Below are 16,878 nucleotides of genomic sequence, written 5' to 3' on the forward strand. Positions count from 1 at the left end.
CAGTTTCACTACTTTTCTGATACACTTCTGTCACTGCCTGGGACCCGTCTACTCTGAAGGGAAAATGTCGGGGGGACCCTTAATCTGATAGGATTGGACTGCCAGACCCCACCACCCCCTTGTCTGAGGCATCCTTCCCCTGAGCCCCTGCTAGAACTACCCTTTTAACACGAGGGCTGTGAGTGTGACACCCACACCATGTTTAAAGTGTCATGCCATTATGTTGAGCATTCACTTTTCACACGTGAGGCTGGCAAGTGGGTGTTGCCTGCTGGGCTACAGCTCGTGCTTGCAGGGGGTTCACGTTGCCACTTGTCAGGTGAGAGTATCACACTCCTGTTTTTCTCTTTGCATTCTAAAAAAACGTGTAGCCTTGAGCTTTCTGGTACTGGAATGGAAAGAAAACATGGGATCGGGTGAGATACTCAGCCTGCAGAGGGCACCGTGGCATTCTGTCGGCCTGCGCCTGGAATCTGTGGTGAAGCTGCTAGGGTAAGGGCTCTCAAGGAGGGTGCTATTGTGCGGTGTGGGGACCGTCATAGAAGAGTTATATTTTCTAAAGGACATTATAGATTGCGTTTCTGCCTCGGCGCTACTCGCCATATCATTGAGCTGGCAGAGTGATAGGCACGCCTGGAGCTCAGCTACTCTGAAAACGTGTTCTCTGGCTAACCAGGGATGTCAATTAGGGATCGCCAGTGAGAACTCCCTTGCTACCCCTAAAATTACATTGAGGCTCCTAGGCTGAGGACAGCAGCATGTGGATCTTTGTTTCTGGAGTGGATGGTTTTCTGATAGCTATAGCCGGTAAAATAGCCTAGTGTGTTGAGTGCTCACTGCTGCAATGTGTGTGTGATCTGCAGGTTGCAATTTCGACTCCCGGCAAGGTCAACACAGCCTTTCATCCTGCTGAGGTTGATAAATGAGTACCAACACAGGTTGGGTGATATTGTATGTTCTATATGAAGCGCTTGTAAGTGCTATATAATAACACATCATTATTGTTTGGCCTTGGATGTCTGCTTGCATTCACAGTAATTTGGTAATATGTGCCTATATGCGCTGATATTAATGATACACATGGTGATCTATTCTTGTATGAAAAGTATATCACGTTACAGTGGTATCATAACCGTATTTTTCGTGGTGTAGTTAGAAACAATGCTATGTGATGCCACTTCCTGTTTTAGCAAGTGGGGAAAATCGTGTTCCATCACTTCCTGTGATGTCACTTTGGGGTGGGTTCAAATGACAACACTTCATGTGATGTCATCAGAGGTCAAGGGTCGTGTGATGTCACTTCCGCTACCCCTGGCATTTTGGTGAAATGACGTCCCTGTGACTAACCCTGAAGAGCTGAAAGAGGGTGAAGCGGGTTTGGGAATGCTGAACATCTTTTAGAAAAGCCTGTCTTTCGCTAATTGTTAAATGTAACGTGACACGGCCATTTCTAAGGCTTTGCTTTGCATTCCCCAGGGGACAGGGGCATCTCGCCATCACTGCTGGTACCTCGATTCACGGGGCATCTATGAAGATTCCTCGCTTTTTTTTTGCAGAATTGCATTTTGCCTAATTTTTGTTGTCGGTTTGACCACTTTTTTTACCCCAATAAAACAGGGGGAGGCCACAGACTCCCCTTAACCCTCTCCCCAACCCCACTTCCTAAATACCTAAGGCAAAAGCCCTATCCATACATTTGTGATTAAATAAAATGGTAAAATGCGGCAAAAAAACATTAAGCGAAATTCAATTGGTCAAAAGTGGGTAATACTAATACTATTGAAAAACACATGTAGGAGCATTTGTATGACAACATTTGTGGAAAAGGTGCATTCAAAAAATCATTGGGTCGGTAACATTGGTTAAAACGTTGGTTACATGTACCAGCTACACCAAGTACATCGACCTTAACTGCTCCTCATTGGGGCACACGGGCCTATGTGGCAGCCCCTTGGGAGTATAAGCCTTTCCGAGTCTGGGAACAGAACACCCAGAACACCTCTTGAAAAGACTGGAAGGATCCTGTCAGAGTCACAGGGGATGCATGGGACAGCGGCCTTGCAGGAAGCAGTGGCCCTCTTATGCCTGGCACTATCTCCACAACTGCCAACCTTGCCTTGATATGATATGGCATTTATAAGGCGCCTACACACAAGTGTTTCAAGGCGCAACATCCTTATCCTTGCCCGGGGCTGAGTCTTCCTACCTGCATCATTCCTCACACGCCTTCCACCCTACCCTGCCCACGTGCAGTCCCACTCTTCTTCTGCGCCCCTTAATGTCTCCCTGCATCTCCTCAGTGCCGCTCAGCACCTTCCAAAGTCTCTATACTTCGATCCTGCCCGCCAGCATTTTCTCATCTGCAATCTCCCTCAGCCATATCCCCTTTCCGTAGACCCTCCGCCATTTTTCTCAGTTGCATTTCAACTCTAGTGCTTTGAGTCAGGCTGGTGAGCATCAGACAGCTGGAGAAAAAAAACTGTAGCTAATATCTGCATTCTTTATCGGCTATTTGGCCCAGCCGATCTGAAAATTGGATTCAGGCAACTCATTTAGTGTTGAACGCCAAGGGATCGGGCGTTATTACATGCCAATTGCCCTCCCAAAGTCATGGTTTCAAGCTGAGACCAGGAAGGGCCATTAGTTCTAACTTGCAACCATCCCAAGTGATAATAATCTCTCCCAAAGTTTAAAACCTCATTCGCACATGTTTGTTAACTCTCAGACGTGAAGGGCTGAGCACAGAACTATCTTGATGTAAAGCAATCTGCCTGCAGCGAGGTATGCAGGCGCATCTCCCAGGAGCCTGTCTAGAGCTGCAGCTTCTGTGATCAAGCTCATAGGTGCTATCATGGGGGTCGTCACGGGCAACTATGGAGATCATTGTCACATGCAAAGATAATGGTGAAACCAACATTTCAGTTGCTACTTTCCCCCCAGATTTCGCATTCTAAAGGTAACACATTCAACACGGTGGTAGTCTATCTGTCTGTCTGTCTGTCTGTCTGTCTGTCTGTCTGTCTGTCTGTCTGTCTATCTATCTATCTATCTATCTATCTATCTATCTATCTATCTATCTATCTATCTATCTATCTATCTATCTATCTATCTATCTATCTATCCTGTCTGTCCATCTACCCACCAACCTACCTACCTACCCACCAACCTATCTATCTATCTATCTATCTATCTATCTATCTATCTATCTATCTATCTATCTATCTATCTATCTATCTATCTATCTATCTATCTATCCATCCATCCATCCATCCATCCATCCATCCATCCATCCATCCATCTATCTATCTGCCTACCTACCTATCTACCTACCTACCTATCTTTCTGATGTTTCCACTTTTTGTTTTTATTGATTTCTTATGTTTATCTAATACATAGATGATATTGTACATTTTATGAAAACAAACTTATTTTTGAGGAAAGGCATTTAAACAATGTGGTGAAATGTAATGTAAACAGTGAATGCAATCACTTTTATGTGACTGGTTTCTCTGCAGCCCGTTCACTGGCACAGTGTCCCATCCCATTGGCTACAAGAGAGCATGAACATGCCCGCCCTGTGCCATATACATCCTAATAACGTTACATAAGATAACATCACACAGCATAGGTTATTAATGTGCTGGTCTGCACATGTCTAAGGCTGTCTGCATGTGTTGACCTTGCCACTGTTACCTTCTGCTGTGTCCAGGTCACAGGGCATTTGTCAGATTGGAAACGTTTGTGATATTTAAGGCAAATATAGTACCACAGAGGCGAGGTTTAACAAGTCAATTAGAATTGTCTTCATGGGACAAGAACTTACATTGGAGTCCATTGCAGCATCTTTTTGTGCAGCATATCTTGCCTTTGGCATAATCAAGTTTAAGATGTCATAATCATCATCAGGTCATAAATTGTGTCAAATTGTTTATCCACCCCCTGTTTTGTACACGGTGAAATGTAACATTGTTAAGTAAAAATGCTTAATTCCAAGGGCATTACCAGGTGGCAATGGCTCTGGGCTCAAGTTAAAGGGCCAAATGAAACGAATTGTTTGTACAAATTAACCGCATATGCAAGTTATGGCCGGAAATGCCCCAGAGACGCCCGACGCAAAGCAAAAACATCCAGAAAAAGCTACCTTGCATGCTCCCCGGCGCAAATACATGCATCCTCAAAACAGTGTGTGGGGTCCCCCGCAAGCAGGCCTGCAACTCGGGGAAACAGCGCAGTATCCCCCGTAACTGTTACCGATACCTTGATAAAATAAAATAAACATGCGTACGATTTATCGTAAATCTCATAAAATCTGCGCGCGAACCCCATTAAAACGACCTTGCACCACGCTACACTGCGTACGCGCACAGCAAGACAGATTGGAACCCCGGCTGCGTATACTCACCCCTAAACCCAACACTCGATTTTACCTCTGCGTTGTGACTTCTATGTGCAAGGGTCTGTAAGCCTGCCTACGGGTGGTAGATAGTATGAGGGCTTTGCGTGGCCATTTCCCTGCCGAGAGGTTGCGCGGCCGGAGCCACAAATACGTACTGATCCGCACAATAGTGGCCATGCAATGGACTGCCTGAGGGCTGTCCCTTGTAACACCCACATTTTCCCTTGTTTCTTCCTCATTTTACGTGTTCCTTCCCCCTTCCTGGCCCTATGCGCAAGCCATGCCCACGCTTTGCGTGGTGTCTCGCACAAGGGGCTCACCCACTCGCAGACAGAGACATGACAAGCCTGCGCTTAGTCCCCGCAAAGTAGGAATCAGTCTATTCCATGAATCAACAAACAAGATTTCATATGCAGTTTGGCACGCATTATCCCTATTTACCGCGCAAATAATTCCATGAATCGGGCACGAGGTCTATAATGGAATTCGAGTGCGAATGAATCATATAGCAGGGACATACTGCGATCTGGTCCAAGTGTGGAGGCCTTATCAATCTGTCTCACTTCAGAAACTCCTGTTAACTTCTGCCCATCTTCTGATCTTCAGGTTAAATTCTTCCAGAGGGGCCGATTCATGGAATTTCGCACAGACATCGCACAAGGGCCGCGCACTGAGAAGGTCACAGCGCGAGCCTGCTTGCAGAAAGAAAAATGCGCACAAAGCGTATTCATGGAACTGTTTGCGCAAAGTAACCGTAATCCCAAGTCCCGGCTGGAACACCCCCCGACACGCCCACACGCAAAGCAGGAAACTGCCAGTTCAGCTACCTCTGCGCACTCCCCCAGGCACGAATACACACACCCTTCGAACAGTGCGTGGCATCCCCCGTAAGAAGGCCTGTGATTCGGGGAACCTGCACGGGGTCTCCCAGCTCTGTATCTGGCACCCCGCCAAATGCATATGAAAATTTGCAACTTTGCAATAACTCAGGAAATTGCTGTGCAAACCCACGTAAAACGTTCCTGTACCCCACTACACAGCTTACGTGCACCCCTACATTACATCTGATCCCCGATTGAGTACAAGCATCCCGAAATCTGACATGTGATCCCACCTGGGTGCTGAAAATCCTACGTGCAAATGTACTTACGCCAGCCTTCAGGTGGCGGATCCTATGAAGGACTTGCGTGGGCATTTCACAGCCAACACATTGCACGATCGATTCCATGAATACATTTCTTGCTTCACAATAGTGGGCGTGCAGGGGACTGCCTGTAGGGCGCTCCATGGAATGTCTACTTCTTCGCAAGTTAGTCTCCATTTCTGGTGTTAAACCCCCTTACCAGCCCTCTGCGCAGGCAACGCCCACCCTCTGCTCGGAGTCTTGCACACAGCCCTCGAAGACTCGCACAGACGTGCCAGGCCACCATGAAATCCATGCAAGTCCAGGAAAAGTGGTGCGCATTCGATTCCATGAATCAACAGAGTTGCGCATGCAGATTGGGCGCAGTTTGGGTGCAAGTAGTCTATTTTCGGCGCAATTAATTCCATGAATCGGGCCCAGAATGTGCAATTTATTAAAGGTTGCGTTCAGCATGCTCTTTGGTTATTTTTTCCTATAAATGCAACATCTTTTGTATTACAGAAAGTAAGGCCTTTTTCTGTAACTCTGTCATCCACACGAGTCTGTCTTATTGTGCTACTTTCCCACTCAGCACTTTGACATAGAAAGTACTTCTATTATATACATGAAACCGGGTGTGCCACTCTGTTTTATCAGAATGCGCCACCTGTGGGAATGTTCTTCTAGTCTCAGGAACTGCTCACTGTCTGGCGGGGCTGGCGGTCTTTCGTCTTTGACATGTTTGTATTGTGTGACATGTGACAAATGCTCAACGTTTTTCTTTCTCCAGGTATGACTTTGAGGCGGGCGTGAAATTTCAACTGGAGGCTGACATCGCAGCTATGAAAAAGGTAAGAATGTCTCTGGTCCCTCTGGCAAAGCATTTCAGGGGTGTAAGAGAGCAGTCTGGGGTCAGGCTGCTTACCTTCGGTCTCAAGGCAGGTGGTCTCGTTGTAGTCCTTGTAGTCCTTGCCAGTCTACAGACAATCAGATGAAATCTGCATGAAAGCCCAATCAGGCAAAGGTGTGTGGGAAATGCCTCATGCATATGCCCACTTCCCAGGGAACCCAGCAGGCAGGTTCAGTGCAGGGCAGTGGGCACCTATTCATCTGGGAGCAAAAGTCCTCACCAGCCAGAAGGATTCAAGTGACATGCCAGGATCATGCCAGGATCAGGGTTTCAGCAGCCAGCCAAGCCAAGGCCTGCTCTGCGCCTCTCACAGTAAGGGTATCCCCTGAAGGGGCTGGGGGGCAAAGGGCAGCTTGCAGAGATTGCCCCAGGCAAAGAGCCATGCTCTGTCCCCAGGAACACACTTACAAGGTGGACCCTTTATCCTCGCGCCCATGAAAGGGTTGGCCAACAGAATGCATCCCTTTCTCTCCATGTTGGACACATACAACATGTGCTGTACCATTTGCACTAATTGGATAGGGGAGGCTGGGATGAGGATGTGGCTGGCTTCTTGTCACCAGAGCATTCCATTAAGCCTCCGGGGGAATTCTGCCGCTTTCCTTAAAAAAAAAATGAAAAAAAAGAAAAGAAAAGGACCCTGCAGCACTGGTTCCCGATCACGGAAGTGAAAGGGAACTGGCACCACAGGGACCCAGCATGAAGAAGAAGGTAAGTGGGTTTTTTTTTTATCTTGGGGGTGTGGGTGGGGGTGTGTTGAGGTTGTGGGTGGGGGGTGTGTCATGGGTGTGTTGTGGGTGGGGGGGGTGGTTATGTACGTGTGTTTGCATGAGAAAGGTGCAAACTTTTGGTAGTTCGCACCTTTCTCATGCAAACATTCCGGCCGCGACCGGATCACGTAGATCCAACACTGCCACACGGGTGTGTCGGCCAAACATGATTTCGTTATCTTGAAACATAAACACGATCGCATGATCTGTCCATTGAAGCGAGCTTATGGCAAAAAGTAAAAGCTCACAGATGACTTTCAACCTCCTAATGAAAATGCCAAACTGTTAGCAATGCAGGTAACTGCAGCCCGGCAACATTAGTCTTGTTGGTTGCCAGGCACGCAGTCCCGAATCTAATGCGAAGGCCCTGCACTGCAAAATCCACGCAGAACACAGATATATTCCTTGAATGAAGGTATGCAGTGTACTCAAAACTTTCTCCCGAGAGAACCCCCCCACCCCCAATTTAAAATGCACAGTATGCAGAGTACTATGTCAGCAGGTGTGCACCCCAACTCTTCTTCATGCTCGTAAAAAAAAGTGTCCTGGTTCTCGTGTGGAGGACCAGATTATTTTATCGGAAGACTTTTTTTTTGCTCAGGATTTTCCGGTTCGTGTTCCTTGCTGTTTAATGTTTTGTCCTACTCTTACATGCTGGAGTGTCTGTCTTTGTATCAATGCATTCTGGACGCCAAAGGATGTAATGTGTTTGCCAGCCAATAGGAATAATTTACAGCACCTGATCAGTGCGTCCACCCCGTCTGTCTACCCGTGCAGCACTGTCGGAGTACCACATCCTGTACACCAGTTGATGTATCCTGAGACTGTATGGAGAAGAATGATCAAAACAGAGTGACTGATGCCAATAACATAAACGACAAGCATTGGCATTGTGAACTATTTTGGCATGGGGAAAGCATTTGCCAGTCACTGCCGTGGTGGTATTAACTGGCCATCAATGGTAGCAGCAGCAACATGGTGTAAGTAACTGTGCATATAGTAGCAATGCCTAATACTGGTAAACATGCCAAAACTGTTGGCTTTGCCAATGCTTGTTTTTAACAGGACTTCACTGAAGGACACACACACACACACACAGTGCTTCTAAATCAAGTGGCTGCAGGCAGGCCTGGTTAAGGCATTTTTATTACACCAATAACAGGTTTAAAGCTCCAATTAAGCCATTAACTCTCAGAAGACTGCTTTTAAAAAACACTGGAAGGCACTTCAAGCACACGATTTGATGTTAAGGCTTGATTAAACAGAGCTGAAAGAGTTCCCAGGAGGATGTGTTTTGGGCAGGAAGTGGGTGGGAATGGCCATAGGGATTAGTATGGCGACAGTGAATGGTTGGGTAAATACCCAAACAACTCCTACAATCTTTGTGTCCCTCCTCATATGCCATGTTCCCCTAGCTGTACTCTAATGCAATCATTTCGGTTCATAGGTGGCCCAAAACTAACACGTGTCCTTTAATAAACGTGCCGCCAGTTTTGAAACGTTTTGTTCTATTGCAGGACATCGATTTTGCCTCAGAATTGCGGACTGACCTGGAGCAAAGGTACACCACCGCCCTCGACGAGCTGGACTATGTGAAGAAGACACAACAAGAGGTGAGAGGGCACACGACCATTGCACTTAGCAAGATAACAAAATAACAACACGAAACAAGGAGTTGCTAATAGTGCAGCTCCAGAGAAGACTGCCTTGCTCGCTGCTGCCTTTATATACCCTTGCACTGATGTATGTGTTTATTTCGGGTGTTTCTTACAGCACCACACATGTTGCTGGGTCCACACTTAGAGTGATGTATTACAATGGGTTAGTGTGTGCTACTTTAGGTTAGAGAGAACGGTGTCCTGAGTAAGGACTGCTTAATAACAAGGCCCTACAGAAGGTATGGTTTCAGTGGCCGGGGTAATGCCTGTGTGCCAGGGAATGTGGTGAAGACATTAGGGTCCAAGTTAGAGATGGGTGGGGGTGTTCAACAGTTTGGTTTCATCCAACTGGATACATGCGCAAGAGTCGGGCCAGCAGACAAATAGATAGATAGATAGATAGATAGATGGATAGGTAGATGGATGGATAGATAGATAGATGGATGGATGGATAGATAGATAGATAGATAGATAGATAGATGGATGGATAGATAGATAGATAGATATATAGATAGATGGATAGATAGATAGATGGATAGATAGCTATATAGATAGATGGATGGATAGATAGATAGATAGATAGATAGATAGATAGATAGATAGATGGATAGATAGATAGATGGATAGGTAGATGGATGGATAGATAGATAGATAGATAGATGGATGGATGGATAGATAGATAGATAGATAGATAGATAGATAGATAGATAGATGGATGGATGGATAGATAGATAGATATATAGATAGATGGATAGATAGATGGATGGATAGATAGATATATAGATAGATGGATGGATAGATAGATAGATGGATAGATAGATATATAGATAGATGGATGGATAGATAGATAGATGGATAGATAGATATATAGATAGATGGATAGATAGATGGATAGATAGATGTATAGATAGGTACTGTTAATAAACAGACACATTGACAGATAAATAGACAAACATTTTATTTTTTTCTGTTTACCATTCCTCTACTTTTGACGGACATAATCGCCATTCTATACAGAGGATTTGTCCATTCATGTAACGTGTAAAGTTGTAAAGGGAGCCTTAGTTACTTCTGGTCACTTAGACTATTGCAATGTTGCACTGTGCTGACACCTGCCCTCTTCCCTGCCGAGCAGGCGAGCACACAGTCCCACTACTTTCTTCGGTACACGTCTACCACTGATAGAATCCCATTTGAAGATAATTGTAACAGAAGTGAATGAAACATGCTGTTGAACACTGGCACTGCCCATGTCATTCACAAATGCACGCAAAGGCCTCAATCGTGAATGCCTGGCCTCAGCTTGAAAACGCCTGAGTGTGTCACATGTTAGAGCACAGTACACATCCTTGCGTTCTTCTGAGCCACAAAGCAGTCATTCCAACTTGATGTTCTCCCCTTTAGGAGGTCAGCACTCTCCAGACGCAGCTGGGCACCTCCGCGGATAAGTCCGTCTCCCTCATCGAGGTGGATGCGGTCAAGTCGTTTAACATCACGAAATCCTTGATGGACATGAGGGCCAATTATGAGGCATCTGTTCGGCAGCACAAAGAAGACGCGCAGAGGTTCTTCGATGCCAAGGTAAGCGGTTGCTTTCTCTATGTTCTTGCTTAATGCTGTGTCATGGGGGGCAGTGCAACAAACACTAAGACACACAAAATTGCTGGAGGTGATGTGGCAGTAGGGTTGAAGGGTGTACAGAGGGTGATGGGGTGAGAATTCGATGTCTCTTTAGCAAAATGTTTTAGTGGACACTTGAGCAAGGAGTTATTTTTTTAACTTGGAAATGTTGCAATTATCAGTCTCCTTTAATGGGAGAAATCCACGGAAGACGCCTCTGGACCATTTTGGAATTTGCCACATGGAGCGGGCACTCCGGCGGCAAGCCTGCATTTTATGTTTCCTAGTCAGTGCATGCAATTTGCGTCCCTCTCCTCTGGGTTAGTGTTCAGATCCTCGAGGAGAGACAACGTTCTGCCGAGATTCACCTGTTATTTTGCAAGTACTAACCAGCGTTGAGAGTCTGCTGGAGCCACCATGTTTTTTCACGGCGACCATCATTCCTGATCTACGCCATGCACGGATGGCTTAGACTCATTTGGATGGCCCTCATGGATCAGAGACAGTCATGGGATCCTGGGGTATGCCTGTATTCCTGCTCTTTTTTCCCCTCCATGTGGAAAATCAGGATAATTCAGTGGAATGTAACCTGACTTCAGGGCTGGATTGGTTGGGGCCTTTTTGCAGGGTTCCCCAGCTTCAAAAGATGATGGCCCTTAAGTCTTCAATAACAGATTTGGAGGGCAGGCACAATTTGCATATAATGGGCATAAAAAAAAAACTCATGATCTCCACTCGTTAAAAAGTGTGGGTCGGCTGATTCCTCTTCCCACTCTAAACCTTGCGTGACCTTTTCCAGATCAAACAGGGGTGCCACTTGTGGTAAGCCAAACATAGGGGACAGACAAAAGGACATGATTTAACATGATGGTTTATTACACGCCTGATTTCTTCGGTCTATGTATAGCCTTGTAAAAATCATGTATTTTTGATTATGCACAAGTAAATAAAAAATAAAAAAAAATAAAAAATATATTAAAGAAAAAAACCTACTCTAGGCCCTATTTCACTAATGAATTTCCGATGCACGAAAACAACAAACAGGTGCATGTCAGGACGTCTCACAAAAACAAAATATGTCCTCTGTCAAAACTACGCTTACCAATTCTGCCCTCCCACTATGAGAAGAGAGAAAGAAAGAAATACTAAGCTTGAGATTAGCATAGTGTTACTCCCCCTTGGGAACATTAGTGGTGGCTGGTGTTCTGACCCACACCCACAGTGTTCTCACAGTCTCTTCCAGCTCCAGGCATCGTAGACTGGTCAAAATCCAAATCAGCAAGACAAATATCTCTCTGCTTTAGATAATACAACGTCCTCATCATTGGGTAGTCCAAATAGTTTCAGTCTTATCTATTCCGCTGGGATGCATTCCTCTGACCGGGGTAGGTCTTTATTCCCAACAAAACAAATAAAGTTTGCTCTTCGTCATTTCTGGGTGCTTCTCAATCTTAGCCTTGCGTAGGCTGTGGGCCTGCTTTTCCCTATTTGGATTGTCTTTTCGTACACCCCCTTGTGGGATGTCCGATCTCTCTGCCACCAGTGGGCCAAGGGCTCATTCAGTCCTGCAGTGTCTTTCTGTCCTTTCACCACTTCTGGTTTACTCAGTGTTTCAACCCGTCATGGGCTATGGACTTGTTCAGCCTGGTTTAGGGTGAAGCAAACAATATAAGTGTTATTACGTGACTTGACTGGCCTACATTGGTGCAGCCAATCCAAACTTGTTTTCTTACTGTTGCATGCCTGGAAATTAAGGGTAAAGCAAATATGATGAGTGATATCTACATTTCTATATTAGCCTACATTGGGGGAGCCAGTCTGCATATATTTTCTTACTGTGGCAAGGCATTTTTACTGGCAATGTCAATAGGAGGATGCTATTATATGGTAATACTAGCATATATTGCTGCGGCTTGCTTGGACATGTATGAGAACAGCAAGCATAAACATTTTTTGGATTGGTTTCATTTGTTACCCTAAAAAACTGATTGCAAACTGTGTGACCATTAAATACCCTTCTGCTTTTCCCTTGGCTTTAGATGACAGAGATTCAAGGCGAGTCAGCGAAGAACACGGAAGTGATGACGGCGGTGCAAGGAGAAATAACAGTAGTAAAGAAAGAGATGCAATCCATGTACATGGAACTCCAGACGCTCCTGTCAGTGGTAAGCGGGCCTGCAGCTTTCCCCCATTCGCCGTGTTTTGCATTCAGAGCTATGCAGTGGAAATGGACGTGACCCTACATGAGGCAACACAATTTGCGAACCATTCATAATGGAACTGGCAAAAGTCTATCTGCAGGGTTGTTCTATTAATCACCCACAAACTGTGACAGCAAGTCGCGAGATGCCGACTTGGTCTGACCCTGGCACTTTGTCACTGCTCTTTCTTGAGGTGTCTGTATGTTCTTCTCGCGGCATGTGTGTCATACAAAGTACTTTATCTCTTTTTTAAATCTTTTAGAAGTCCTCCATGTGAAGGCAACACATTCTGACATCAACATTCGTGAATAGTGAGAAATTAGAACCTCCCTGTAACGACTCCCAGGACAGGCGAAGTGCGTCATCGCCAACAATGCGTGAGCTCCCACCTTCCTTCACTAATTGATGAGTGGCGCATCAGTGCATCAAAGGTGGGGCACAGGTGGCTATTCACCTGCCTTTCAGGAAATGACAAAGCACTCTACAGCGCCCATGTGCACAGCCTGTGGAAGCAAGATGACGCAGAACAATACAGGCCCGCGCTTAGAAACCTCTTCGGTATTAAGCGCGTTATAAATAACCCATTATAATTATAATTGGGAGGTAGGTGGGTGCTCTGCACTGGGGCAGTGGTGGGTCATTTCAGGTGCTATAACACCAGGGTGTGAGGACCTTGCGTTGGTTTCCGTGATCCTGGCTGGATTGGTTGGGTGCTGGGCTCATGACTGAAAGAACTTCATGGAGGGAAACCGTAATATTATGGTGTGGGATGAATGCAGGATATCATGGAGTATATACCCTGGGGGCATGCCACTTCATCTGTATTGCATTGTTGAACCATAGCCGCTTGGTGGTAATGTGCAGGCCGAGTGGTATTGCAGAAGGCAATCCCATTCCACCCAGACGGTGGATGGCGGAGGGAGGGAGGGGGATCAGATTATGCCACCGGCCTGGCCATTTCTGCTCGTTTCCCCTCAGAACCTGGTGTTCTTGTGAGCTGCCGTGCCACCCTGAGAAAGGGGCCTCTACACACACCTCCCCTGGTGTGGGACGGCCATCTGGGGCTTCCCACATGCTTCATGTCTTTTGGAGAACTGCTGGTGCCTCTGCTGAATTGATCAAATCTGGTTTTATTCTAAGGGTTTTTTCTCAGTGGCTTTCGGCTCTGTAATACCAAATTGTTATTCACAACCAGTTGAGTTTGGAGGGAGTACGCACCCGCACGCAAATGCAAACCTGCCCACTCACCATCCTCTGTGATAAATTCAGGCTTTTATGATTGACGTTGCCTATTGTCCAGTGGTCTCCACATCTGCACCACCTGGCGAGGATCACCCATTATGTAACATAGGACTAATAGTTTACGGGTGGAACGCGACTGTGGGCAAGGAGTGTGACACAAGGGAGAATGAGACAGAAGTTGACACCAGAGATTAAGGGTACTGTAAGGTCAGGTCAAATTAATTTGATATCGATGTAACATGACCCCAGAATTTTGGGACGAGAGAGTGACATTGGGTATTTGGGGGCCATAATAAAGGGATTTTAGGGGTTTGACAAAAAGGAAATTAAAAGGGGGAGCACACCAGTCATTTGCGGGTAGGCTTGATAATAAGACTGTGGGCACGATTCATGGAAGTTCATTCAGAAATCCTGCATGGGCCGTGCACCGAGAAGGACACTGCACGAGCTTGCGCGCAGAAAGAAAAATGCGCATGTCTACTTTCGCCTGCCTTCGGGTGGCAGATCGTATTAAGGACTTGCGTGGCCATTTCCCAACCGAGAGGTTGCACGGTCGAATCCATGAATACTTCTCGTGCTGCGCAATTGTGGGCGTGCGAGGGACTGCCTGCAGGCGGTCCATCAGAACACCCACTTTTTCTCAAGTTCTTCCCCATTTTTGGTGTTCAACCCCCCCTCCCCAGCCCTCTGCGCAAGCCACGCCCACACTCTGTTGGGAGTCTCATGCAAGGCCCTTGACAGCTCGCACAGACATGCCGAGCCAGCGCAAACTGAATGCAAGTCCAGGAAAAGTACAGCGCATTCGATTCCATGAATCGACGAAGGCGGATTTGCACGCAGTTGAGCGCGCAAATGACCTATTTTCTGTGCCAATAATTCCATGAATCAGGCCCTGTGTATCTTGCTGGAGAGAAAGCATGACAATGGACTTGAGAGATAGTGAAAGTATGACAAGGGGCCTCATTAAGAGTACGGCGGTAGGGGGTTAACGGCACCGGTAAGGATGCTGGTGCCGTTAACCCCTTACCGCCACATTCTGAGGTCCCTTAGCGGGAGTCGCTAAGGGACCAGGGAGCTAATAACGGGCCCGCTATTTGCGAGCCCGTTATTAGCTCCTTCCCCATTCCCTTTGATCCCTATGGGGGCTCGAATGGGAATGGGGAATGGTTTTCAAAATGGGGAGTTACCGGGTCCTCCAAGGTTGAATGACCTGGTAAGTCATCATTCTGACTACCCTGACCCAGACATGGGTTTGGAGGCAGCCATGGCGCTATTAGCACCATGGCTACCTCCAAACTCGTAATGAGGCCCACAGTATTGTTAGGAAAATAGTGTCCTCCTGAGCGCACATAATGTAATATCTCATTTCACCTGACTTTCTTAAGGCACTCAACCTCTGGTCTTCTGCTGCTATGTGGACTTTAAGCTCCTTGCTTGATTTGAATGGACACACATGGAGTTACCTAAATATAATACGTATGATGGGCATAATGTGACTAGTAAAGCTCAATACTATATTTGGCTAATTAAAAGTTGTTGCATTCCAGAACATATAAATCAATTTGCTTTGAAATGTTACTTCCAATGCCATTGGCTGCTGAACTGTGGTTGCCTGCTAACACCGCCTCTTCATTTCCTGGCTTCCATTATTTCATGGCATTTAATTCTATGCCAGGTTTTGCATTTCAGTAGATTGGACATTTCAGGATGCCTAAATATTTCAGTGTTTACGGGATGTACAGTGCGCCGCGAGCTAGGTTTGCCCCTATAAAACTACTCTGAAATAAATACATTTGGATGCAGCAAAAATCAGGATCAGGATTAAACTTTACACGCGACACAGGTACATTATAAACCGTTCAAGATCAGAAACAATAACAGCTGGTAACACAAGACACCCCAGAGCACCAATGTTTACAGGATGACCCAATCACTGGACCGGTTTCCTATGTCTTCATTGCCAATCATCTTAGTGGTCCATAAGGTCATCAACAATGAAAACATCAAGCGAACCTCATGGCGTCCACAGAGGGGGAACTCAATATTTGCACTAGAAATTGAATAAAAGGTGAAGGTTCATGCAGAGCTCCTATTTTCACGAATGGCAATATATGTGCTATGCTATTGTTTCATGCTCAGAGAAATGCACCAATCAGTCATTGGGCCTCATTCAGAGTATGGAGGTGATCATGGCGCTATTAGCGCCATGACTACCTCCCATACCGGTACCGAGTCCGCCCTGGTTCAATGGGGATTTACTGGTCTATTCCGACCTTTGCAGGACCGGTAAGTCCCCATTGAAAAAGCCATTCCCCATTCCCATTTGAACCCCCATAGGGCTCAATGGGAAGGGGGAAGGTGCTAATAACGGGACCGCAAATTGCGGTACCGTTATTGGCTCTGATTTCCCTTAGCGCCTTAGCGGAAAACCCGTCCTTAACGCCTGGTAAAACCAAGCGTTAAGGAAGGGACCCGCTAAGGGAACTCGTAGTAGGGCTCAAAGGGATTACCGGCACCGATGTCCTTAACGGTGCCCGGTATCCCTTTGCGCCAAACTCATAATGAGGGCCATTGACATGTCAGAAAATTTGAGAAAAGAGATTATTTTGCTTCCTTCTTATCTTAATCTTCCTAACGCTTCATCTCTTTGTTTCTTTCCTTTAACTTCTCTTTACTTCTCTCGATTTCCCATGTTGTGAATCACAGAACGGCTCCTTAGAGAGCAGGCTAGCAGAGGCCTCGGCCAGTGTCACCGTGGGTTTGGCAGAGTCCCAGGCACAGATCGCCAGCTATGAAGCGTCCATTGAATCGGGCAAAATGGAGCTACACAAGGTCATCATGAATTACCAGGAACTGCTCGACATCAAGCAGGCCTTGGACGTCGAGATCTCCACCTACAGGAGTCTGTTAGAGGGTGACAATCTGAAGTAAGTGGTCGTGTTAATCCTATATGATCTC

The 16,878-nt window shown here is 46.2% G+C and overlaps 1 protein-coding gene across 1 annotated transcript in view; it reads left to right on the top strand.

The window, feature by feature from the left end:
• LOC138481293 (thread biopolymer filament subunit gamma-like) overlaps positions 1 to 16,878 on the top strand; it is a 42,906-nt gene that overhangs the window by 4,304 nt on the left and 21,724 nt on the right. Inside the window, exons 2-6 of the mRNA XM_069613362.1 lie at positions 6,310 to 6,370; positions 8,717 to 8,812; positions 10,262 to 10,438; positions 12,517 to 12,642; positions 16,627 to 16,847. Coding sequence (XP_069469463.1) covers positions 6,310 to 6,370; positions 8,717 to 8,812; positions 10,262 to 10,438; positions 12,517 to 12,642; positions 16,627 to 16,847 — 681 coding nt within the window. The remainder of the gene's footprint in view (positions 1 to 6,309; positions 6,371 to 8,716; positions 8,813 to 10,261; positions 10,439 to 12,516; positions 12,643 to 16,626; positions 16,848 to 16,878) is intronic.

Source organism: Ambystoma mexicanum, chromosome 5p, assembly GCF_040938575.1.
Source record: "Ambystoma mexicanum isolate Mex_15411 chromosome 5p, UKY_AmexF1_1, whole genome shotgun sequence".
In the NCBI taxonomy this organism is placed as follows: Eukaryota; Metazoa; Chordata; class Amphibia; order Caudata; family Ambystomatidae; genus Ambystoma; species Ambystoma mexicanum.